This window comes from Mauremys reevesii, linkage group 2 (assembly GCF_016161935.1).
Source record: "Mauremys reevesii isolate NIE-2019 linkage group 2, ASM1616193v1, whole genome shotgun sequence".
NCBI classification, from domain to species: domain Eukaryota; kingdom Metazoa; phylum Chordata; order Testudines; family Geoemydidae; genus Mauremys; species Mauremys reevesii.
Window position 1 is genome coordinate 86846472 of NC_052624.1, and position 26808 is coordinate 86873279.

Genomic DNA, 26808 nt, shown 5'->3' on the forward strand with positions numbered 1-26808 from the left:
ATGCTACAGTTTTTTGGTTTGTTTGTTTGTTGTCCCTACTTTTTCTTGTATCCTCCATGATTAACGTATGGTTACTAACTTGGGCCTCAGTCCTGCAAGCACTTAGGCATGAGTATAAGGGTTTGTCTACACAAGAGGGGTGCCTGTGTGGAGCCAGCTGGCATGCACTAGAAGTTCCCTGTATAGTACTGTTTAATACAGGTCTGCATCAGTGCACATTAAGGAACTTTTGCGTGAAGGGTCTAGTTGGGCCAGTTAGTGAGCAAAACGCTACTGTGCACTAGAATTTACACCCCTCTAGAGCAGACGAGCCCTAAGTGATTGCAGGATCAGGACCTTAAAGTGACTTCTCAGAAACAAAACTTCAAAAAGAAGATTATAGTTGTTCATTTCCTTACCTTGTGTTTGTTTTATAAATAGTGTTTTAGGGACCCAATCCCACAAGGTGGATGGACTACAGTGGCGGGGGGAATTTTTTGGCACGAGGGCCACATCTGGGTATGGAAATTGTATGGCAGGCCATGAATGCTCACAAAATTGGGAGTTCGGGTGGGGAGGCGGAGGGCTCCAGCTGTGGGTACGGGCTCTGGGGTGGGGCTCGGGATGAGGGGTTGGGGCTGCAGGAGGGTGTTCCAGGCTGGGACCGAGGGATTTGGAAGGTGGGAGGAGGATCGGGGCTGGGGCAGGGGGTTGGGGTGTGGAAGGGGTGCAGGTTCCAGGCGACGGTTACCTCAAGAAGCTCCGGGAAGCAGCAGTATGTCCCTTCTCCAGCTCCTACGCGGAGGCACGGCCAGGCGGCTCTATGCCATGCCCCATTTGCAGGCACTGCCCTTGCAGCTCCCATTGACCATGGTTCCCGGCTAATGGGAGCTGCGGGGGTGGCACTTGGGGTGGGGGTTAGTGTGCAGAGCCCCTTGGCTTTACCTATGCATAGGAGACAGAGGGTGGCCGTGCCACTGCTTCTGAGAGCCGCGTGGAGCGAGGCAAGCCCCTGACCCTGCTCCCCAGCTGGAGCGTGGGAGCGGGGCAAGCCCTGGACCCAACTTCCTGGTCAGAGCTCAAGGGCTGGGTTAAAGCATCTGAAAGGCCAGATGTGCCCCCAGGCTGTAGTTTGTCCACCCCTGGACTACAGTGTCCGTTTAAGCGGCAATGTCTTTGGTAGGGATATGGGCACAGCCAGTGGCCCATGTGTTAAAGGTTGCAGGATCAGGGCCTAGCTTATTAAAACTGAAAGAATATTAAAACATCAACTGCTTTTCACCAGTTGAGACAATAAAAGTGGACTAAACAAGTTCACTATTGTTTCTGCCCAGTCTTACTTTCTGGTTTGCATGCAGAAGTATGGTGCTGTTGTGTTTGGGTTCACAACACTACGCAGGAGGGGTATTGTTGATTTAAAAAAAAATCAAGCACACATGTCTGTGAATTATATTCAGATTGTTTTACTGGTACGCTCAAACAATAGATGCCACATGACCAAGAAAGCAACAAAACTGTACATTCTGGTAATGTGTGCCAGACCTTTTGACATGTTACTTCAGTCGCTGTCCTTTTGTACATTTTGGAAGGTGTGGAGCATTATCATAAAGCCTAACAAGTTAAACAACCTCTAAACATCACCCAAGCCATGAGGTTCTGCCATATTTGGTCAAGGGGGTTCCACAAATTTTTTCCCTCTGTGCCAAGGGGTGTGTGTGTCTGTGGGAGAGAGAGACTGGGACTCTATTAATTTGTTTTTTTTTCCATCTAAGCAAAAATGTTTTACTTAACCATAATCAAAGGAGGAGACAGCACCAGGGGACAAACAAACTTTTGTTAAGTGCACTTTCTAGAAATGTTTGTATTTTGTTCCTGAAAAATAAACATATTGCTAGTACATTACAGTCCTCAGCTTGTGTAATTTGAAGGCTGTGTATCTGTATGTGTGAGTCAGTAGAATAAAAACTTCATAGAGATATTTGGGCATCTCCCTCCCAGGGGATCTTTTTCAAAATACCTTCTGAATGATACAGTTTGATCAATTCAAAAGATAAAATATTTGCTCATCAGAAGAACTTTTAAGAGGGTTAAGTCATCCCTGCCGGGGTGATTTACTAGTATCCAGAGAGGTGGTGAATTTCATCAGAGGTGAGGAAATGAGCCAAACTCTCCCTTCGATTTGGTGGTGTAATATTAACAAGGAGTCCCTAAGAGCCCTATCCAGCACCTCACTACACCAGAACCTAAAACCCATGTATTGCCCATGTTCGGCTTCCTGAAAAATCTAAAAGGTGTGTGTCTGCTAGTAGCTGCTCTCTTTGAAAAGGAGAGAGCCAGCAGGGCACAAATGGAAGCGGAGGATAGCTTGGCTATATTTCTGAGTGCAGACTACACCACAGTGTCATATGAGTAATTCTAATTCCTACACATGTACAATATTGCCCACTGTATTAACATCCCATATGGTGCTGCATCAATCAGAAATCAAGCAAAGAGTGTCATATTTCCACCTTCTGCCGAGTGCATTACAGCTGATGTTCTTAAACATGAACACAGCTCAAAGCAGTGGTCCGTCAGTAGGACATGTGGGTGTATGACAAGGATGATGATGGACAACGGTTATGTCCAGTGTTCTCCTTAAGAATGACTTTGGTCTGCATCAAAACATCTTTCACCTTAGGGCAATATCAGATGAGGTGTGCAAGGCAATCAACACCATTGCTTTTCTTCAACAAGTGTTTAGTGCAGACCCTTTTATCCGAGCCTTGCTGGGATAAAATTTCCCCTCTTGTCTTCTGACTAAGCCTAACATGGCACTGTCCTTCATGTAAGTCCAGATTGCCACTCTTTCATCTCCTACAGATTTTACCTTCATTTCTTTCCTTTAGTTGTCCTCCCTTTCCCCTGCCACGATCTAAGTTTTGTGTGTAAACTAAATTGAAAATTATCCCTATAATGGGTGTAGAGGAGAAGAGAGAGAGAAAAGATAATTTTATAACTGATGTTTATTTCAGAGGAGGGAGAGCAAATTGGAGCTCTTTGTGCAGGGTTTGTTCTAGTAATGATGTCCTCCAATATCTACCTAATATATATCAGCACAGTGAGTCACATGGCACTGCACCAACTTCATATCACCAGAGCATGTCCATTAAATACTATAAAGGGGAAGACATACTTTCCAAGTGCCAAAATCTGTGCGGTGAGGGGCTGATTTGGTGTGACCTGCTGTAATGCTGGACAGCAATTCTCTTAATGCTAACCTACTTTATATTGCCTGAAAACCCTGCTGTTCTACTGCAGTTCAGTTATGGTTCACTTTGACTGGGAAAGAACAAAATCGGAATTGTTCTGTCTGTATCCCTGGATGATGACTTGAGTGTAGTCAGCAAAACAATATTGCTCTAATGTTCTTCCATTACTTCCTCCCAAACCTCTAGTGTGGCATGGCAAGGTAATAATTCCATAAGCTGACACCTCCTTTTCCTGTATAATTCAGCTATAGTTAAAACGAGCTGTTTCCATACTGAAATTCTCTGTAAACCCAACAAACTGCATGTGTGTACGTTGTATTTGGTAGGGTAGTTTATAGCAACTAACTGTTGCACTCTAACCTACTTAGTCTCCTCTGGTACTGATCGTGAGTTGTTAGGAGCAGTAAAGGCTAGTTTGTGCCTCTGTAGGAGTGGGAGAAGGAGCTTTTACCTCACCACCCTACCCCTCTGCATGGAAGCCAGGGTATAGTCACTGTGAAAGTTCAGGGAAAATGTGCCTGTATTCCCTCTCCGTGGTCATGCCAGGGAACTCCCTTTAAGCTTCTGGCTTCTTAGTCCTCACCTCTCTTGGGACCTGCGCCTCTCTCCCACCTGAATGTGAGAGAGGCTGCACAGTTCCCTGCCTATACGGTGTTATTCCTAGCAAGCAGCAGTGTCTGCATTTTTCTTTCCAGAGTCTATAAACAGTAAAATTGGCCACAGTTAAGTTACCACACAGCTCTTTCTAAGCAAACACATTTATTCTTAAGGTGAAAACATATTAAAAATAAGAACCTACATGCACGCTAATAAACTTACCGGAGATCACCTCCTACAAGGGCTCTGGGAGGTGATCAGTCCTTCAAACCTCACCAAAGGCTTTTTCCTGTGGTGATAAGTTCATAGCAATAGAATAACAACCAAAAATCATTTTTTCCCTTTATACAGCCTGGGCCTTTTATCTTGTTCTCATGTAACAGGAGACTAGCAGATAAATGTTCTTTCCTCAGAGTGTAGCTTCAAAAGATTGGGTCTGGAGGTGGGAATTTTGTGAGTTAATCAGGGTTGAGTAGTGACAAAAGCTGTTGTCTGTAGGATTGTTGCCGTGTTTGTTGCCGAAGTTGGAAGGGGTATAGTGAATGAAGCAGGGGACAGCAGGAAAAGAAACGGTCACATGATTCAGGCAGTGGAATGCTGCCCTGGATAAATGGATTCTATCCTTGCCTCTGCCACAGAACTCCTAGGTGCTACTGGGCAAGTCACTTAAACCCAACGTTTCACAGGTGGTCACTAACTGTGTGTTCCTCATTTTCTGGGTGCCCAACTTGATACCCTGGAGTCTGATTTACAGAAGTGCAGAGCACCCACACCTGCAACTGAAGGCAGTGGAGCCATGCTTTGAATATAAAGTGCTATATAAGGCTAAGTACTCTGAAAAACCAGGTCCTAGTCATCTCGAATGGGGGACCCAAAATTAGTGGAAGCTTGATCTTAATCACTGTGTTCCTCAGTTACTGATCTGTAATATGGGGATAATGCCATTCCCTCACCTGCCAAGGGTGTTAAGAAGATAAATTAATGTTTTTTGAAGCACTCAGACACAGTAGTGAGGAAGACCATAGAAAAGCCCATGAGGAAATTAATAATTCCATCTTCACAGCAGGATTTGAATAGTGTGCAGTAAAAAAGGCCTGGGGCCACACACTGAAGAATGATGAGAAAACAAAATGTTGAACAGCTGCTCGTGAAGTGAGCACCATCCGTCCTGTGCACTGAATTAGGCAGAGGTCCTGTGGAAAAATAGTATGTGATCATGTAATTAAAGACTATGCCTTAATGCATGCACACAAGGGAGCTGAATGAAGGTTGCACAGACAACCATCATTCTGGCATTTTCTAACTTCTGAGTGCATTACTTTGTGACCTAAATCATGTTCTTTTAATGTAGTGTTTTTATGTGCAATATTAAATAGAGTGGTGTGCTGATTAAGTTAAGGTGTCTTCCAAATCAAATATGCAGCATTTACTGAAAGAGTTTTAAACAAAACAAAAATTTGCCAGTGCAACATAATTCATCATTTCCTTAACAGGCTACTCTAAACAACTGGGATCTGGACACTAGTTGTCAATAAATAAAAGGCCTGGAAGAATAGGCAGCGGCCGAAAGGCAAAGAGGTGACTGGATTTTTGCCATTATCAGATCATGGAGTCCGCTTGGTTATCTTGTTTTTGAGGTCTCTAGTGATAACGCCTCTGAAGTAATATTTGAGGAGAAAAGACAGCCTCTTGGGTCTCTCTGTGCACTGTCACCAGCAGACAGCTATGTAAATAAAAGTCTTCCTTTAGCCACTGGAGGCTAGCAGATTAAGGGAGTTCATATGTTAATACAGTTAGATAGCAAGAGAAGTTCCAACAACACAGAAATGAAAATGTTCCCAGCTGAAATGTCTGAAATCTTCTCTTGGTTATTCAGCTGTTTGTTTGGCTTTTTTTGCTTGCATTCTTTTGATCACTAACATAAACTTCAGATTATTCACACAACTTCCCAGCCTCCAAATGTTGATGAATGGAAGGAATGCTTCACTAAAACTACCTGTGCTGTAAGTCTTCTGGTAATAAATAGTTAAATTTGACACAGCATCTGAGCAGTGGTGGATTAGCCACTGGGTCAACGGGGCCCTGGTCAATTGGGGGCCCCTGAAAAAATGGGCATCCCCACACCCTGACCCATTCTGCCTGCTCGGTGCTCCTGTTGGGGAGTGGGATTGGGGCGCAGGGGCTTGCCCTACTCCGCCCACTCAGTGCTCCTGCTGTGGAGCAGGGGAAGCCCCAGACCCCGCTTCCTGGAAGAGTGCTGTGGCCCAGGGCCCCACAAACCCCTAATCTGCCTCTGCTTATGAGCGTGCTGCCTTTGCACAATGTAAGGTAGATAGTTCATAGGGTGACCAGATGTCCCGATTTTGTAGGGACAGTCCTGATTTTGGGGTCTTTTTCTCACATAGGCACCTATTATCCCCCACCTCCTGTCCTGATGTTTGACACTTGCTGTCTGGTCAGCCTAATAGTTCATCCAGTGTGCTACATAGCATTCATGGGAATAGATACATCTTAAGAATTACAGATAAAACAATCAGTTAAAAAAATAACCATGAGGGCACAGTTCTGATGTAAATTTCACTGATGTAATACTGGAGTAATTCCAGTGACATTAAGACATCTCAGAAGTATTCCAGTGTTTGTTTTTGTGTGAAATCAGTGATGGTGAATTTCTGAGTCATCTAGACAAGAAAGATAATATTTTTGCCTGTTTGGGTATTATTTTGTATTGGCATATTTTGCTGTATCTGTGATACCAGAGATGATGATCTGACCTTCATTTATCACAAGAAACAGCTGAAGAATTAACAGTCTGTATGGTGTAAGATTGATAGTGACGACGATGATGATTCTTGAGCACTTATGTACTCCGCTCAAGACGTGATCCCTTCTCAGAGGAACTTATAATTTAAGGCCCATGCTTAAGTGCATCCTTCTTCAGGACAATGCTTATGCTAACTTTAAGCATATGCTTAAGACCTATTGGCTTTTGTACCCTTTCTGAATAGAGATGGTTTCTGAATTGGGCCCTAGCACCAATCCAGCAAAACCCTTAAACACGTGCTTAAGCTGTGTCAACTGAAATCAGTCGGACTAGAGTAACTCCTCACTTAACGTTGTAGTTACGTTCCTGAAAAATGCGACTTTAAGTGAAACCATGTTAAGCCAATCTGATTTCTCTATAAGAATTAATGTAAATGGGAGCTTCCCCTACTCTTCAAGCACCAGGGGCAGGGGGCTCAACCTCAGCCTGCTCACTCCACCCCTTCCCCCAAGCCCCCACCCTTGACCTGCTTCTTCTCCCCCCACCTCCTCCCTCTTTACTTCGCATGCTGCGTCCTGGCTCCCCCCGCCCTTTTAAATGCCACAAGCCAGCTGATTGCCACATTCGGGAGCCAGGGGAGGGAGCGGAGAGGCACGCCGAGTCCTCGCTCCTCTCCTCTCTCTCCTGCCAGGAGCAATCAGCTGGCTTGCGGCGTTCGGGAGGCAGGAGAGGGAGGGGGAGCCTGCCCACTGAGTCCTTGCTCCTCCCCCCTCCTTCCTGCCTCTAAAACACCGCAAGCCAGCTGATTGCTGTGGGCAGGAGGCAGGGGGAGGAGGGTGAAGGTGCTGATCCGCGGGGTCTGCCAGCGGGCAGGAGGCGCTGGGCGGGGAGGGGGTTGGGCGCGTAGAGAGGCTGCCAGCTGTGGGGAAAGCAGGCAGCCAAACAACGTAAGAGTGGAGCATTGCACAACTTTAAATGAGCATGTTCCCTAATTGATCAACAATGAAACAACGTTAAGCGGGACAACTTTAAATGAGGAGTTACTTAAAGGTAAGTGGTTTGGGGGAGCAGGGGCTAGGTAGAGAGACAGTGACTGGATACAAAACTGCACTCTGAAATCTAGAGGATGGAGCTGTCTTAGGGCCGAATTCTGGTCCTAATAAAGTCAAGAATAAAAAAGTCCATTGATTTTAGTGGGATCAGCATTTGGCCATTATAGGGCTCCCTCCACCCTTTTCACCTGAATGATTGTGTAGATTCAAGCTATACCCTGTTTTTCATTAGTACTGTGGAGAGAATGCATTTCTGTAATTTTCCTGTAGTTCTGTCTGATCACTAAAGAGAATATATTTTATTGGGCCAACTTCTGTTGGTGGAAGGGGCTGTCTATTGAGCTTCACAGAGCTCTTCCTCAGGTTTGGGAAGATAACCGGAGTGTGACAGCTAAATGCCAGGTGGGACAGATTGTTAAGCATAAGGGGTTCACATATGCTGTAGGAGAGCACTTAAAATAAAGTGGGCAATTAACATTTTTGCAGTCCTAAGACAAAGGAAGGTAGTAGGCAGTAGGGTGTGTGTATAAATTGTTGTAATACTAATGAGCCATAAAACTAGTGACTCCGTTAAGTCCATGGTTTTTAATGTCCAGCAGAGTTCCCAGGCTCATCTTTTGAAGGAGTTGTGCAGGTTTCCTTTGAGGATGAGGACTGAAAGGTCAGATATAGAGTGATCGCTTTTTGAAAAGTGTTCTCCCACAGGTGATGTGGTGTGTTTCTTTTATCAGTTTTCTATGTGAGTTCATTTGCGAGCATAGTGCATGCCTGGTTTTACTGACATAGTTGTTGTTGGGGCATTTGATGCATTAGTTGAAGTACACCACATGTTGTGATAGGCATGTGTGATAGGCACATGGTGTGTGTGTGTGGTGGGAGGGGGGGTGTTGATCAGAAGAGCATTGGCAATATGTCTGCAGGTTTTGCATTTGAGTTCTGGCAGAGTCTGGTGCCCGCTTAGAGTTGGTCTGTGGGGAGCTTGCTTCTGATGATGAGGTTGGCAAGGTTTGAAGGCCAGACGATCTGAACACTTTTGACTGCTGATAGTCCCCTGACTCTAATATGTTTCCTTCTCTGGAATATGGAGTTTCCCCTTTGTCTTTCTTCACAAGGAATTGTGAGATTGTTATTTTTTCTTGCACTTACTAACAATATCTGAGGTTCACAGACACTGTTATGACGTGCAGTGCTGTATATTTCCTTTTGACTTGACTGTTAACCTTCTGGGAACTGTGCAAAGGTCCCACATTCCCTGTGGGAATGTCCCCTTTTCATCAGGATTGTTCCTTGTAATCTGTCACCTCTTTCCAGCACCACCCTTTCATCCGCATGTTGTTTTTTTTCCCCCCCTTCCTTCAGGAAGAGCTGGGCATTGCTTGTGAGCTGCTGGAGTCAGACTTCCTCAAGTGCAGCGTGGGATTTCCTTTCATGAGATCGAAGTCCAAGGTAATGTGCTGACTGACTTTCACTGTAAGGGTAGCTCATGAACCCCTTCGTGCCAAGGGAGGAGGCAGGAGTAGACCTGCAGGGGAAAGGCATTATGGCTCTGTGACACTACTGAGTTTTCACAGCTCTCCCACAGGGATGCTGTGGCTGCCTTTCGTAACTGCTGTAAGGTTGGGCTCTTTGTTCCCACTGGACAAAGTCAGCAGCAGTGCTGTGCCCATTGTAACATGCGTGAAGTACTAATGGAAGTTAACTGGTGCTTTGCAGCTGCCAGAAAATGATTGTATAATGCTTCCTCAGCAGAAGGTTAGAAGAGGGCTCTCCACCCAGTCTGTTTTTATTGCACGGCTTTGTTTTTATTCTGTGTCTTCTCATGCTATGAAGAGTACATTTAAGTGCAGCTATGTTTAGATCAGTGCCTACAAAAATGACATCATGAATTTCCATATTGTCTCTCAGTGACAGTTAAATAGAATTTTGCTCAATTAGCCAGTGGGTCAGAAGACAAACTGGGATCTGAAAATCCACACAGTTGTGTTCTTTCTGCTCTGACATCACCAACAAAAAAAAGATTGCAGTCAAAACGTAGCTTACAGTTTTATTGCTCACGGAGTAGACAGAGTGGTGAAAGCTGTCTCATCTGGGGAACAGCTGACCCTATGACTATTGGCTAATGCCCTAATAAGTTAGGGCCTTCTTTACACACTGACAAATGTATGGCAACTAATATTAAATATATAAAAATAGACTATTTCTGCATGGCAGGGCCGCCCAGAGTGGGGGGCAAATGGGGCAATTTGCCCCAGGCCCTGGGCCCCGCAGGGGCCCCCACGAGAATATATTATTATATAGTTTTGCAACTTTTTTTTATGGAAGGGGCCCCCGAAATTGCTTTGCCCCAGGCCCCCTGAATCCTCTGGGCGGCCCTGCTGCATGGATAGATACAGTATGTAGCTCAAGTGGAGGGGGGAATGGACATGAAATTCTAGATTAGGGAAAGCAATCTATAATACTCACTACATGCTACTTTTCCTTTTCCTAGTATGAGTTCAGTGTGATCTTTGATACAAGCCGCTTGTCCGGGGAAGAGGAGTTTCTTACGTTCCTTGTCATGGCCCAAAGGTAAGGGTCCCTCATCTGGCCATATTTCTTGGTGGAATGTGCAGACTCTTGGCCATATGAAATATATGCTATGAGATACACATGTTGCATGATGTATAATAAATAACTGGAATTTAATTATTTGGACTCAATTAATATTTTCTGGTGGCATAAAGGGACCATAAAGCCAGCTTAACCAGCATGCCAAGTATCCTGGGTAAGTGGTTCAGTCTGATACAAAGAGGTGTGTTAGGATTGTCTTTGCACTCTTGTTGCCAGATGGGTGCAAATTAGAGCCGCTCTTAGTGTGCTCTAAATTGTATTGGAGGGCAAACCAGCCCACAGCTTACTCCAGGCTCAGGGGATCACAATGTGGCATGAATCCACCTTTCATCACTCATTCCTTTGAGTCTTGCACCAAGTGCAACTCAGCTGCATCTGAGCATTTGTTCCAGTGCTTGAGTGAAATAAGTGATTGGACCCAAGTCAAAAAGCAGTCTGCATTGATTAGATGATAGATGGCCAGGGTTCTTTGCTAACCTGTTGAAAAGTTGAGCACACATTTTTTTCTCCTTCTGATCTTTTGTGTGGTGTGACTGGATGTATGAGACAGCTGAGCAGTGTTCTGCTCACAGAACATTGTGAAACTTGTTATGAAGTGAGTTAGGCTGAATGTCACTTTGAATACAGAATTGTTAGAAATGTGTCCACAGGGATTTGATCTTAGAATCAGTGAAAACCATAACATGCCCTGTCTCCTCTCTAGGATGATCTATCATAAAGAAACAAAATATAACTGCGATTAGGTCACAGGAGCTCTCTGGATTCATATAGGAATTGATGATAGTGTGGCTTTATTACCCTGTGCTCCTAATGCTGCCACTGCTGAAATGTGGTTAGCTGGGGCTTTCACTTTCTGTGCTGTTGGGTGTGACTGCAGATGCATGAAGAGGCCCATTTTGGATCCTTCCATGTCAAGATGAACATAATCAGTCTTAATCCCCCCATCCCCACTTTCATGATGACCCCCCCAAAACTGTTGGAGATGAGAGATGAACACTAGCAGTTGCTCAGTGACTTTGTTCTCATAAAGAGTAATCCCCTCAAAATGACAGGTGTGTGGAACAAGATCCTGTAGCATGTGCTGCTGCTATGAAATACTGTAAGAGAGCCCTCCACATCAGAGGGTCAAGACTGTTTGTGTCTAATACATTAGAGAAATTTTATTATCCGTGAAGAGCAGTTCATCCACCCTATAGCAATCTTATGTGTAAGTCATAGTTGTTGCATGAGCTTAGTTCCATGGAGGCTGCTTTAATTTCACCCAGTCTGTGTTTTCCAGAACTTATAAGACATAATGAAGAGGAATATACATATAACTTGTTCCCTTGGGTCAGATCCATCTCTCAATATACTTTAGTAAATTTTCCTTGGTACCTACCCTTATTTTACAAGGAACCTAACGTAACCTATGAAGAGCCTCCCATTAAATCATGCATTCTATACTTCACATTGCTGTACAACATATAAGGAGCTTAACATGTTCTCCAAGTTAGTTTTCACTTTGTGTTTGTTAAAGGGGGAATATGCAGGGCTGGCTCAAGGAAACCCTTGTCCTCCTCCGCTACAAAGCATAGGTTTTGGTGTAGTTGTAAGGGGTTGTCGGTCCCCCTGGGGTGTGAGAAATCTATAGTGCATCAAGAACTTGTATGTGCATGCACATAGATAGTATAGAGAATCAGGGTAATTAAAAGGAGATTTTTTATATCACGGAGGAGGACAGAAAGGAGTGTTATGGCTAAGGACTTGGATTGAATCTTGGGAGGTCTGGGTTCATATCCTGTTTCTCTCACTTTATATATGTGATGGAGAAGTTAAGTAACTTAACCAGCTAGTCCTAGGTCCCCATCTAGAAAAAGAGGATAATAATCATAGAATATCAGGGTTGGAAGGGACCTCAGAAGGTCATCTAGTACAACTCCCTGCTCAAAGCTGGATCAATCCCCAGACAGATTTTTTCCCCTGGTCCCTAAATGGTCCCCTCAAGGATTGAACTCACAACCCTGGGTTTAGCAGGCCAGTGCTCAAACCACTGAGCTATCCTTCCCCCCTGGCCACTTCTCTGCCTCACAGGGAGTGTTTTTTAGGCACTTATATGCTACAATAGTGAGAGCTATAGAAAAGCCAATGAGTAAAGAAAATAAGAGGGGAAACCTGTGATGTGCCCTAGTAAGGCTGAGATGAAGAGGGACATCCTGTATTCACAGGCTCCTCAAGCCAGCACTGTAGCACCGTCTTAGCACAGAACAGTTCTTCCTTCCCACCGTGCTGAAAGTGTAGGAAGTACATATCTGTGTAGAAGTCAAACCTGTCACTGCTAGTAGGGGGCCCCCAACGGGCTTGTTGCAGCTGCAAGCTGGGCAGCATAGTCTGGAACAGCCTAACAGTTGGATAGTCTAATATTTATTGTACAAAAACATGCATTTTTTGGGGAAGCAACATGGGTCGCTAGCCTTAGTTTCCTGTCATACCCTTTGCTGACAGAAATGTTCTTCCTTTTTCAGAGGGCTACCCACACGTGTACCCCTTTGAATTCCACTCACTCACAGATGACTAGTTCCACTAGCAGGCACTGCATCTCCCTTGGTATTTGTGACGTGCTACAAAATAACACTGTTTTGGAGACTTAAAACCCGTGCAAAAGGAAAGGCTACTGTAAAATGTTTGTTGGATGGGGTAGGGTATTTGGAATGCTCTTCTGCCGCATGCTTTTGTTTATTGGCAGTCACATCAAAGGAGCCAATCACAGAAGGCTGTGCTGTATGCCATCAGCAGCCTGTTTTTTCACAGTCCTATTGAACAAACGTAGCCGCCTGCAAAGCCAGCTTAGCACTTTATACAGGGAGTCCTAAGGCTGCCTGTTATAGCCTCAATAACACTGCCCCCAAATAAGAGGGGTTTGTTTGGTCAAATGTTAAGGTTTGTGAATAAATCTAGTACCTTGACAGCAGAAAGCCAAAACCGGTCCCTTAGGTTATGCTGCTGAAATCTGAAATAATACATTAAAAAGGTAGAACAGGATTATTTTTCCATCTTTTGGTGGCATTCAGGCTCACCATCAGATTAAGTATCTTTGCAATTTTGACCTGCATGGGTTTGCTCAGAATACAGCATTCTCCACAAAGGCATAATATAATACTTTAAATATGCAGGCATCATTTGTGAAGAGGATCATTTTATATACTAGTATTGATTTAATACAGCACCACCTTCAAGCTTTAAAGCATACTACAGAATCATAAACTGTATACATATAGCCATCATTTTACCCACCTCTTGAGTGGAATGTCACAGCTATTTTTTGATGGCACGAGCAACATTCCACACTGGGGATAGGACATGAAGAATAATGTGTCGGTTTAAAGCAATGGGGAATTTAGGAAAGCAATGATTGATGTTGGAAATTGGCCACATTTGAGGCCTTTACTCATGGGAAATGTACCATTGGACCTTACCTGAAGTAAGCAGAAAGACCTCAGTGTTTGTGTCATTCAAAAGACAGCAGCATAGTGTTCCCTGCTATCAGGAGCATTGGCTTTTTTCTTACTTAGAGGGAAAAGTGCTAGTCACAAATTGTGGAAACAGGCCAGAGTCTCAAAATTTGGATCTAGATCTGAGCTGTTCTAAAAGTACCCTTTATGGCAACTTTGTCCATTTTCAGATGCTCATCCACACCACTTGAAATTTCAGTAAATGACATATTTGTCACGGCATGACAGGAAGTCAGTGGTACTGATTTGGAGTCATCTTCAAACCTGTGTGAGAGGAAACAGTTTTGGAGGCATTTAGAGGCTCAGAGGCTTTGGTTTGGCCCATCTTGGAGTTAGTGATATGGCCACAAAATTTGGATTCAGATTCAAACTTTCTCAGAAATCAAGGATTTTTAGATCCACAGCTTTGCTCAACTCCATTTAGCTTATGAGAGCTGATGAGTTCACAGCCCAAGGAAATATAGTTGATGATACATTTCTTATTGATAAAACCTGTGACTGAAGCTTCTTGACCGTCATTTTCTTATGTCAAGAAGAGGTAATCTGAAGTAGGGCTATCTACTGAACTAGCTTTGAAATGTTTGGCGAAAAGTGAAGATGGTGTCACATTTCTACTCAACATCCAACATCCCCTAAATTTGGGAGGTCAGAGAGATTTCGAAAAACAATACGTCTCTATATATCCCATTGAAATAAATCGACAAGGTTGTATAATACTCATCTTTTTTGCTCCATATTTTGGACTTTTGCCAGGCCATGTAATAGCACCTAATAAAAACCTATTTCTCTTTCATTTTGAAAAGTGACTAAATGTGATATGGGCTGTTTTAGAGTACACACCTCAGTCAGTGCACAACCTCGTTTACTGATTTGAGAATGGTAGGACCACAGAACTGTTCTAAGATCTCCTTCAAAAGAGAGGTACAATCTGGCAGATAAAGAATGATTTTAAATTGATTGTAAATTATTTTGATTATGTTTGGGGATGTAAGATGGAGACTTGCCATTATTTTACTACAGTAGTTTTCCAGGTCAAGTGAATTTAGATGGAGTCTCATCTTATGGGTACCTTTTCAGCGTATCTCTTATAGTGTATGTCTGTACAGCAGCTGGGGATGTGCTTCCCAGTGCACTTATGCTAGTGCACTAAAAATACTGTAGCTGGGGTAGCCGGGCTGCTGTCTGAATACAAGCCCTTCTGGACCCTCTTTGGGTGGCTAGCCCAAGATGGCATCTGTGCTACACCAGCTGCACTACTATTTTAGCATGTAGAGCTAGCACAAGGCTGTATACCTGCACTGAGAAGCATGCTCCCAGCTGCAGTGTAGACTTACCCATACAGTACATGCACACAGGCAATCTACAGAAGACAAGCTTTGTGTGTATGCCCCCTCCAGGGCACAATTTACAAATGTAACCCTTGATCTTTCAAAGTCTCTGTAATGAGCCATCACTCAAACACAGAGGTTCAGAGTAAAAGGCCGATATGAGATGATAGCTGCTGACTGCACCCGTGTAATTCAGTGCAAAGCCTGTAGGTTTACAGCATGCTTATTTTTCCTTTCTGACACAGTGGAAACCTAGAACACTCTGAATCGCTACATGACAACACTCTCACCCTGTCTGTGCCCCTGATGCATGAAGTGGTCTCATCTGTCACTGGGTAAGTGACCAATTATCAAATGACAAAAAATACAAATAAAATCCTAACAAGAACATGTGAATTTCATCCAACGGAAAATTACATTCTTCTCTTTGTTTATATGTGGCCAGAAAGCTGTTTTCTTCTAGACTTGTTTCCCAGACTTTGAAAACAGGACATCGTCATTCATTATCTGGGATGTATTTATTGCACCCCATCCTCTCCCAGCCAGTAACATTAGATATTTTAATCATTGATTTAAGTTGCTGTAATTCTGTGAATGTGATGGACCTTTAAAAAAAAAAAAGGGAGTGGGGTGGGGAGAGAGGGGAAGACTAAATGAATCAAATCTCATTCCAGAGGATGTGTCTAAAGATATGGCTGAGAATTGACAGGCCAAAGGTTAGGGTCAAATGTTCTGGAATTCTCTGAATAATGGTGAGATCTAACTATTTGACTTTCTGTTTAATTTCATAGTCAGAACTAGCTTGTGTTTATATTTTAACCCCCATTCTCCCTGGTATGAAAGGAGTTCGAATAAAAATAGAGAGATCCACATCACTATCGAGGCTGAAATACTTGTAATATACTGGACAACTGTGTCTCTGTAGATAAGTTCATGGAGGATAGGTCCATCAATGGCTATTAGCCAGGATGGGCAGGGATGGTGTCCCTAGCCTCTGTTTGCCAGAAGCTCAGAGTGGGCGAAAGGGGATGGATCACTTGATGATTTCCTGTTCTGTTCGTTTCCTCGGGGGCACCTGGCACTGGCCACTGTCAGAAGACAGGATACTGGGCTTGATGGACCTTTGGTCTGACCCAGTATGGCTGTTCTTATGTTCTTATGTCCCTCTCTACTAGCTGGACCTCATAAAGAGCTATAAACTTATGGGCCTGGTCCTTTAGCACTGCCATTTGAGGCTGAACCTTTTAGATCCAGAGATTCCAGGTTCAATCCCAGCAGGTGACCCAGGCAGTAACTGACTCAGAATTAGGTGATCCAGACTCCAACGAGGAATAATGACGTATGTTGAGCTAATGTGGTTTACATGTACTGCCCACTTGGGGAAGTACATCCTGAGCATCAGAGGTCTGCAGAACTTCAAGCCCCGTACTAGCCACCATTTGTAACAACCTCCTGAATGGATCCTTTGTGGTGACTGAATCCATGCAGGATGAGCTAAGGGCCATGGCACTACTATACCACTAGTAAAGGACAAAGACATACTTAGCCACTGTTACAAGTTGAGAAAATAGATACCTGTGCTTATTTGAATTCAATGTGTGAGTTAGCAGAGGATGTGGGTTTGACCATTTAGGCTTGTATTCCTGTCACACTACACAGGAATAAAGTCATATAACTCCCATTAGCGCACAGAGTTGTCATGCATGTGGAAGATGTGGGTGAGCCTACTCAGACAAAAGAAGAATGCCATCAAACCTCAACATAAATCTCAACTTCTTTTGAGGCGTGAAAAAGTCTGGATAACCTTTTTTCATTCATTTTAATTTTTTAACATGTCTGCACTTACAGGCTCCAAACCAGATTTTGTGCCAAAATACTACAAGAAAGACTGTCCCCATAGTATTTCTGTCCCTATGGGAAGCAGGACATGCTGGAAATTTTAAGAAAGAGCCTGTTCTCATCATGTTTCTGGCCCAGGTTTTGCAGACCCCCAGTAGTTCGGATGTGTGTTTATTTGACCTGATCCTCTGAACTTGTTAAGGTTTGCCCATGACTAACAAGTACAAAAATTTCCAGATACAGAAAAAACAACACTTAGCAGTACTGAAAAAAAACCCTTGTATTTAAATAATGGAGTCAAATATGTCTGCATGGAAATCAGTCTACATTTAAACTTTAATCCAGTCAGTCCCTTGCTCCTTGATGAAACTGATGATTCTCAAGCACAGAAAAGTTTAATCTATTATTCTAGAACTGCTGTATTCTCCCTGTTAGTGAACAAAGATTCTAAACATTCCAAAAAGTTTGACGCAATTTGGGCTTCTTTCCTTCTCTTCATAATATCTCATTTAAAAGACAACTATGGGGTTGTAATCTCAATTTTGCAGACCATGAGACTGAGGCATAAGAAAGATGTAGTGACTTGCCCATGGTCACACAGCAAGTCAGTGGCAGAGCTAGGAATAGAAGCCAAGACTCCTGAATGTCAGTCTCAAGCTCTCATCACAGTGTAAAACACAACACTGTTTTACCCGCAGGACTAAGAGGCACAGCACAAAATTCACAACCCAGGGAGGAGATGGGGCTAATCCTCCCAAAATGCCCTCCTAATCCTGGGATGTTCCAGGGGCAGAAAAGGCTCTCGGTGTAATTTAAGACAGCCCTGCTCAAGATAGTTAGGACCAAAGCAGACTGTGAAGAACTTCAAAAAGATCTCACAAAACTAAGTGATTGGGCAACAAAATGGCAAATGAAATTTAATGTGGATAAATGTAAAATAATGCACATTGGAAAAAATAACCCCAACTATACATACAATATGATGGGGGCTAATTTAGCTACAATGAATCAGGAAAAAGATCTTGGAGTCGTTGTGAATAGTTCTCTGAAGACATCCATGCAGTGTGTAAAGGTGGTCAAAAAAGCAAACAGGATGTTAGGAATCATTAAAAAGGGGATAGAGAATAAGACAGAGAATATATTATTGCCCTTATATAAATCATTTGTACGCCCACATCTTGAATACCACATACAGATGTGGTCTCCTCATCTCAAAAAAGATATACTGGCATTAGAAAAGGTTCAGAGAAGGGCAACTAAAATGATTAGGGGTTTGGAACGGGTCCCATATGAGGAGAGATTAAAGTGGCTAGGACTTTTCAGCTTGGAAAGAGGAGACTAAAGGGGGATATGATAGAGGTATATAAAGTCATGAGTGATGTGAAGAAAGTAGATAAGGAAAGGTTATTTACTTATTCCCATAATACAAGAACTAGGGGCCACCAAATGAAATTAATGGGTTTAAAACAAATAAAAGGAAGTTCTTCTTCACACAGTGCACAGTCAACTTGTGGAACTCCTTGCCTGAGGAGGTTGTGAAGGCTAGGACTATAACAGCATTTAAAAGAGAACTGGATAAATTAATGGAGGTCAAGTCCATTAATGGCTATTAGCCGGGATGGGTAAGGAATGATGTCCCTAGCCTCTGTTTGTCAGAGGGTGGAGATGGATGGCAGGTGAAAGATCACTTGATCATTACCTGTTAGGTTCACTCCCTGTGGGGCACCTGACATTGGACACTGTCGGTAGACAGGATACTGGGCTGAATGGACCTTTGGTCTGACCCAGTATGGCCATTCTTATGTTCTTATGTTCTCAGAGCTCTGAGAGTCTGGAAAGAAAAATTTCAGTTCCCAGCGTGAGAGGACCAGGGCATGGACAGGAAGTGTTGTCGTAGGCATGGGGAAGAAGGGACAGATTTTAGATATGATGTTAAAAATGTCTCACATTATGACTGGGAATGGCAGAAAAAAGACCCAGTTCAGGATCCATTAAAGTTGTATTTGTCTGACCTACTGCTGAGAATAAAACAAAGTATAGACAACAGGATGGGAAGGGCTCCCCTGAGTCACCTCTCCTAACTCTTTGTACCAAGCTGTATGAACTCTGCACTGCACTTTCAATCCACAAATGTATCTCACACTGAAGAGAGATGGAGATGACTGAATTCATGTCTTAACCTTTCAGAACTGTCTCCCCGACTTCCTTTGTCTATGGAGGGTCTGTGGAAGCATCCAATTTTGTTCAGCTGGATAATTATGAATGTCTTTTTCAGCCTCTCAACTTCACTCTTCAGGTAAAGTTGATCCACCTTTACAGCTTCTTCTCTTGACAGCACATTTTTTTGTGGGGAGATTGGTGCACGTTTCCTTATCTCAGAACAGTGTGTCATACATACGTTTTAGGATGCTGTATTCACAGTGGACTAAAATAGTCTCCAGGGATGGTGTTTTTCCTTATCTTCATATATTATTAAAAGATTTAGAAATAGGGCATCACAGTTTCATGGGCAGGGAGCTTCCATTGTTTGGTCTGGTCTTTTTTTCCCCTTTCATCACATGCAGAGTGAACAGTTCTGTTCATTCAAGTGTCACATCTCAGATTCAGTCCCAAGATTCCAAAGGGAAGAGCCATTATTTTCAGTGGCATCACAGTTAAACAGAAGGATAGGCAGCATTCATTCATGAGGCCGAGCAAGTGCCCTCTCAAAAGAATCAAGGCTTGCTGCATGTAAATGTCAACACCACGGGGTACACAGTGCTCCCTACTACAGAATAGTGCAAAGAATGGGCCAGAACTGTGCAGCTTGTTTGTGTCTGTGTGGGATAGTGTGACCAGATGTCCCGATTTTATAGGCACAGTCTTGATATTTGGGGCTTTGTCTTATATAGGTGCCTATTATCCCCCACCCCCGTCCTGATTTTTCACCCTTGCTAGCTGGTCACCCTAATGTGGGAGTTTAACAACAAAGGGTAGAGGTGAGAATTGTTCATTTTAAATACGTCACACAGGATCTCAAAATTACCTGTGCACGTCTATGGGATCATCCTTTTCATGTGGATGACGTAGCTTCCTGGTGCAGTGTAACCTGTGGGATGCATGTTAAAACAAGATTTTTTGATGGGACCAAAAAGAACTCATCTCACTTTATCTTTACAAATCCTTTTTGACCACTAGATGGAAGTAGGGGATGACAAATCATACAGACATGGGAGGGTGGGGGATCATTTTACAGAATATTGTAAACAATAGCTTTTCATTTTCCCTTTTTTCCACTGTCCTTCTAGGCATGATGCCACTTAACTCATAATGAGTAACACATGTCTCCATCTAGGGGCAGGCTATAGTCCAGAGCAGTTAAGCCCCTCCTGTCATGCACTGCCCGTAGCTATTTATTAAAAAGGAGTAAAAGCTGGGTGTTCAAACTGGGATTTCAGGATGTAAAAGCTCTTGTGAACCAGACTTCTAGTGCCTGTGACTCTCAGTTCCTTCTTGAGGATTTGCAGTTTTTCCATAGTCATTTATTGGTTAGAAAACAGATAAAGACCAGATGTACTGATGTTTTGACTAGATGATTACGTTCAATAAAAGAAAATTATATAAAGTATAGGGATAGAATTTATACATTGATAATATATCCCTCCCTCCCTTCTGATCTCTCTCACGCAAACACAAGTTGCAATATAAGAGAGTTTTCATATAGAAATTGAAAATGATACTATAACAAGTCACAGATCTGCCCTCCAGTAAAGTGGTAAACTTCGGACTCTGTGTGTGTGTGTGTGTGTGTGTGTGTGTGTGAGAGAGAGAGAGAGAGAGAGAGGGTAGGGTTTCGTAATGGGTAAAGCATGGTTTGTATCACAATTTGTTTAATTGTGTTTAATGATTTTCCCGCTATTTATTAAATTTCTCCAGATGGAGAAAAGTAACAATTTCTCAACAGAAAAAAGATGAATTGCTAAAAATACATAAGGTTTGAGGCGATTTTTGTATGTGAAAATCTGCATTGAGTCAAATGTGTTGTGTAATCCAAATACCTTTTATTCATGAACTGTTTTTCCTTATCATGGTGGGATTATCCATTTTTTAAATTTCTAATTTGTTACATTAGGCTCACATTTCATGCAGTATTTGTTCTGCTCCACTGTAGTTGAAGCCTCCTCTCCTTTCGTGTGCCTCAGGGCTTTTGTAAAGCCTTGGCATTCTACACCAGTCCCCTTTATCATTCATGCATTCCTCAAAATATATACAATGCCTCAAGAAAGAAGACTTGATATTTTAATATTTATAGTCCCTTGGACTCACAACAATGCTGGTGTGGATCACTATATATTTAGACAAAGAAATCTCAACATAGCTGAACGTTTTTAATTGGATTGTTTAATATTTTGATTATATAAACATTTATCTATGTGTGTGTATTAGCGATGGTCAGAAAATGTTTTTTCCCTCCCCATGAAAAATGTAGACAAAATATTTTAAAAACTGAATTTTTTCATGGATATCTTTGAGTTTTTTGGGGGGAGGAAAAAAAATGTGTGTTATGCCTGAAACTTTTCAGTTTGGGGCTGGAAACTCTTTGGTTTTACAATGAAAAGTCAACATGTTTCCATGAAAAAACCTTGTTTTGTTGAAACCCCTCAAATCTTGAACTGAATTAAGGTTGCTCAAGTGCATTTCCTGTCAACACAGTCAATAAACCCAGAATTCCAGTAGTCAAGTTCATCATTCCATTTTGGTTTGTGCTCGTTAAGAAAAACACACACAAAATATAATGCAATGGTTACCATAATGGAAAAGAACAACATTGGTAGGAAAAGCAATGCTCTTTTCATTCTTCTAGACAGCATTATTGAAGCATTCAAAATGTAATCATTGACCGTGTCTCCACATAATGGACAAAAGCCACATGTAATTTATGTTGGTAACTGGCTTTTTAATTACTTGCCATTGTACGTCAATGCTGTTCACTGTATAGTGCACACTGTGGGTGAAAATACTAAATGTCAAAAGAGCAAAAATTAAACTAACCCCTGCTGCAGTATCCCATGCTTTATATAACAGTTCTTAGTGAAGACTGAAAAAATTAGGGACATGAGTGAAATTTGGAAATATATCTGTAATCCATGTTCACTCTAAGTAAGTGTGTAATGTCAATGAAGAGAATTACAGTTCTGCAATAATTTTATATTCATGATCTTTAATATATGTACTTGTATTTATACATATTTTCACACTTCAAGGTTTACAACGCTGGACCAAGCACACTCCCCGAATCTTCTGTTGACATTTTGTTTCCTAACCGCCTCTCTGCCAGTGGGGCTGAAACTTTTCACATTCAGCAGATGATGGTGAGTACTTTGTAATGTTTCCTCCAGTGGTGAAACGCCCAGTTTTGCTCACTTAAGTAAGATCAAACGCTAACTGTATTCTGATTTAAATAGTTTGCTCTCTAGTGGAGTCTGATATAAAGCCAATCCATGTTCATTTACATCAGTTTTCTGTACAATCACCTTTAAATAGGAAACTTAAAACTGAATATAACATTTATATCATATTATACCTCATCATTAACACAAACAGGGGTTTTGACTGGTTGCTTACAAATGTTGGTAGCCTGATGATTAAAAAAAAATAAATCTGTGTCTGCCACCAAGAAAACCACCCCATGCCGGTGTTCTGACATAGGATTCACTTTTGGGTTTTTTTAAGTTTGGGGTTAATATGTTAAACTATCATGTTTTGTATTGATGAGATGTTGAAAGGAAGAGTTGGCTAGGGAGCTGATTCACTGTACAAATTCATAGTAATTGGATGTGTGTGGGAAACTGTGCAGAAAAGGCACAACCCAACACCCCAACTCACAGGTAAGTCAGGAGGCTGCATGTGTGGCTGCTTTTCTAGCCTTTTGGCTGGAAAAGTAGCTGCAGCCATTGCATGCCCCAAATGCAGGTGTTTGTGTCATTGGAACCATGCAAATGGATATCCAATGAGCTCTTCTTTCGCACATAACCAACATCCCTGTACATGCCAATCAGTTTGTGGCTGGTGCAAAGCAATAGCAGGTGCAAAAGCCCACCTTGCATTGCTGCTTTGCTTGTGCCCCTTCCCCAGGCTTTTTGCCTTGAAGAGTTTGGATATTTGTAGAAGAATCTAGAAACAGGGAGGGAAGAACCAGCATCATGTTACCTGCCGGAGTTGCTCAGATTGAGCCCATCCTCCAGCCCTTGCAGGATTTTTTACCTCCCAGGCCTTTTTAATGCTTTGTTCAGCCTAGTTTAAAATGCAGAAGACAGTCCTGACTCAGTGTCACATTGCTCACTCTGTGCAATGTGGCATTTGTCTTTTGGCATTTACAGGTTTATGCCCGTAAACTTTAATACTTGCTCCCCAAAGGACTGAGTTATGGGTGCCAGGGCAGATGGTAAAGTCATGAAAGCCTTTTAGAACAAAGTTCCAAACTTAGGCTTAATCCTGAGAGGTGCTGAGATCATGCAATTCTCATAGACCTCCTGGATTCTTACGATTAGGCTCCGTGATGTGTTGGAAATGTAGGCACTTGTTTAACACTAACACTCACTTTGCCCAGCTGTCTAGCAATGTCCGCTTGTGGGATTGTGGGGCATGTTTTCACTGATACTGCTATTCTCTATATATCTGTCTAAGAAGATTATGGTATATGGCCCCCATGTAGTATTTGAGCTTCTCATAAGCATTAATGAATTTATCCTCACAAACTCTCGGGGAGATAGGGAAGTGTTTTACAGATGAGGCGTTGAAGCACAGAGAGATTAAGTGATTTCCCTGACATCACGCAGGAAGTGTGTGTCAGAGCCGGGCATTGAATCTGTCTCCTAAGTCTGTGTCCAGTGCCTTAAGCACAAGACCACCCTACCTCCTTGCCAAGGTTTTATTGACTGAAAAGGGAAATTTAAGCCATTGAACTTTTGAGGCATCATAGTGCAGAACAAACACCCTTTTAAAAAACAAATTATATCCAAAAGCAGCAGACTGGAATGAACTCTGGAAAATGGGTTTTGCAAAAAGACTTTTGTAAACACATTTACTAACGATTCCGATGTTTCTGATCAGTCTGTACTTCTGGTAGCACAAACATCAGCTGATGCAGTTGTGCTGAGGAATAGTGTCCCTTTCAGAGCAATGCATAACAAAGTTATTCTTTTGCTTTCACATTCTTAGAAGTCAACATGATCAGATCTTTCAAAATGGATAGAGTTGTGATTATTAATAAGAATGTTTATAAAGTTGCGTAAACAATGTGAATAATCGGTGGTGAATTGCCAGGATTTACTCTTGAAATTCATTACATTGGCATCTTAAGTTTTGATGGCATAACAAATTTTTCTGAAAGCCATTTAATACTTGTGCCTGCCTGTCAAAGTTGATTTGATCCATTTACTGTAAACTACAGCATTGCAGTTTATGGATGCAAGCACATAGAGTAACTATGATGCACATTTGTGTTCAGTATGCATATAGAGTACAGCGTAATCTATATTGTGCCATGAGCCAATCGTTCTATATTGTGTGGATTGGGTTCTTGTTCCATAATTCAGTCACAAAAATAATACAAAGAGAGTTGGATACAGCCCATTAGAACTGTCTGTGTCTACTGGAGGCATTTGTAGACAAGATTATCTCACTCCCTTTAAAACAGATAGCATGTTTCTCCTGTCTGTTGCTCTGAGCTTTTTGCTTTATTGCAGAAACTCTTCTAAAAGATTTTATTTCCCAACAATGCAGTAATGATCTCAGATACCAAAGGCTAGAATGCTCACTGCAGCTCTCTGCCTTTTACTTCCCAAATCACCCAAATAACACTACTTGTTTGTCCTTGACCCCCTCCATTGTCCTCTTTTCCCCACCCACCCAGCAAGGAAGTGCTGGTAAGTGCTTCCTTCCTCATCAGCGGGTTAATTACAGTTTGGAGAAGCAAATACAGCAATAAGCAGAGGGGAAGGAGAGGAGCCTGCATTACATACTGTTCCTGTGTTTCTTGAAGAGGCAGATCGGTTGGTCGTCATAACTAGTCTGTCCATTTTAGAGATGTTAATTTCCCCACACCAGACTGTGCTAAATATATCCTGATTTCCAGTTACCATAACAAAAGGTTGTCCAAAGGTCATAAGCCAAGTCTTCCGCACAGAGAATAAGCATTTGTGCAGAAGTCAAATGTTTGTTAGGAAACTGTGTCTACTCTCACATGTGGTCACAAAGCCAGAGGATTATTGCTGATAGAACAAATAGACTTTTGTATAGTTTGTTTGAGACTACTCTATAATCCCAGACAGAGATGCACTAATGGGTTGCAGGAGAATTCATCTTAGGCAAACATTTATGCAGTTTATATTGCATTGCCTGACTGCACAAAAAGACTAAGATGAATACAATAAGACAATTCCAGAGTCTGACTGTCTTTAGGAAATTCTGAAAAACCTTCCTCTTCCAAAAGGCTTTTCCACCACTAGAATGGAACTCACAATATTCCTACTCCTAAACCCCCAATCAATCAGCCTGAAATAAATCAACCTAAACAATAAAGCCAAAACCAAAATTAGAATTGTACTAAAAGTAAAATATCAAAGCCTTGAATTCTAACTGAGCAGAGTTTTTACCCCAAAAAGGGAGACACGCCAAGGATTCCCATGAAGTCCATTTGGGACATTACTCTTGCTATTGACTTTATGTGGAAGGTGCTCAGATACTACAGTGATGGATGGTAGTATCAAACCCTAAGGTAGATAAATAGAAAGCGTTTAATAATACTTTGTACTTATGTAGCACCTGGCTTTCAAAGATCTCAAAATAACTTACAAACATTGTGTCTCAACTCTCCTGCAAGAGTGCATATGTATCATACAGGTGGCTACACACAGCTAGAGAATAGCTTGTCCCAAATCATGCAGATTAGGGTTAGAGTTAACAGAACTCTGGAATTTTGACTCCCAGGCCCCAGCTATAGCCACTAGCATACATACTTCCCTACAAAAGAAAACATTGCTTAATAAATGTGTGGCTTTTGGTTTTAAACTGAAGTAATAAAGAGCTTCCAACAAATTTGTAGGAGTGGAATAGAGAGCTAGTTTGACTTGTCAACCAACAAGCCTTCATCTGTATGGATGGTCACATGGGTGTCTGTACCAAATTAACCATGGGATTTCCTGAAGCGATTGTTAAATTAACAGTTGTGGATTACTCTGATCAGGCGGCTCTATGGAGCTGGATCACGTTGCTCGTTTCATATTTATTTTATTTTTAGGAAAAGTATGTATGCTTGTGAAAGTCAAGAGACTAACAGTTCGAAAATGAGTTTGTCTGTTTAAACTGGAAGCCAAATCTGGTGCAGGCAGAACCTTCATCCAGAGGGGCCATGCTTTGTAGGATTGCCAGATTTTTCAGTCTCCATTCAAGCGAGTCCTAGAATCAAAGCAGAATTGTTTTAAACTGGAGTGAGCTGTATGCATGTTTTTGGATTTCTGGGAAGATCTAAGTGTTATGAGCAATATGCAGGCCAACAAAATCATGTACTTAAAGAGCCTGTTTGGTTGGACTAAAATTTTGACTATGAAAAGTACTATTATTGTTATTACTCAGATTGAGGCCTAGCATATAGTAAGAGACAGTCCCTGCCCAAAGAGCTTGTAATCTAAATAGACAAAATAAAGGGTGAGAAAAAGAAATTCCTATGATCCCCAGTATACAAATAAGGAACTGAGATACAGAGAGATTAAATGATTTACCCAAATGAACTGAACCCAGATCTCCTGAGTTCTGGTCCAGCGGTTTAACTGCAAGATTGTTCTTCCTCTCGAGTTCCTTATTCCTTTCTGATATGCAGTTCCCTTTGCCCTTCAACAGGAACAGATAAAAAGCCCATAC

The 26808-nt window shown here is 42.2% G+C and overlaps 1 protein-coding gene across 3 annotated transcripts in view; it reads left to right on the top strand.

The window, feature by feature from the left end:
- Positions 1-26808, top strand: part of ITGA9 (integrin subunit alpha 9) — a 298314-nt gene that overhangs the window by 214570 nt on the left and 56936 nt on the right. For all 3 annotated transcript variants that reach the window (XM_039526656.1, XM_039526655.1, XM_039526654.1), the window contains exons 19-23: positions 9003-9089; positions 10132-10211; positions 15315-15404; positions 19096-19204; positions 22152-22259. In XM_039526656.1, the coding sequence (XP_039382590.1) occupies positions 9003-9089; positions 10132-10211; positions 15315-15404; positions 19096-19204; positions 22152-22259 (474 nt within the window). The remainder of the gene's footprint in view (positions 1-9002; positions 9090-10131; positions 10212-15314; positions 15405-19095; positions 19205-22151; positions 22260-26808) is intronic.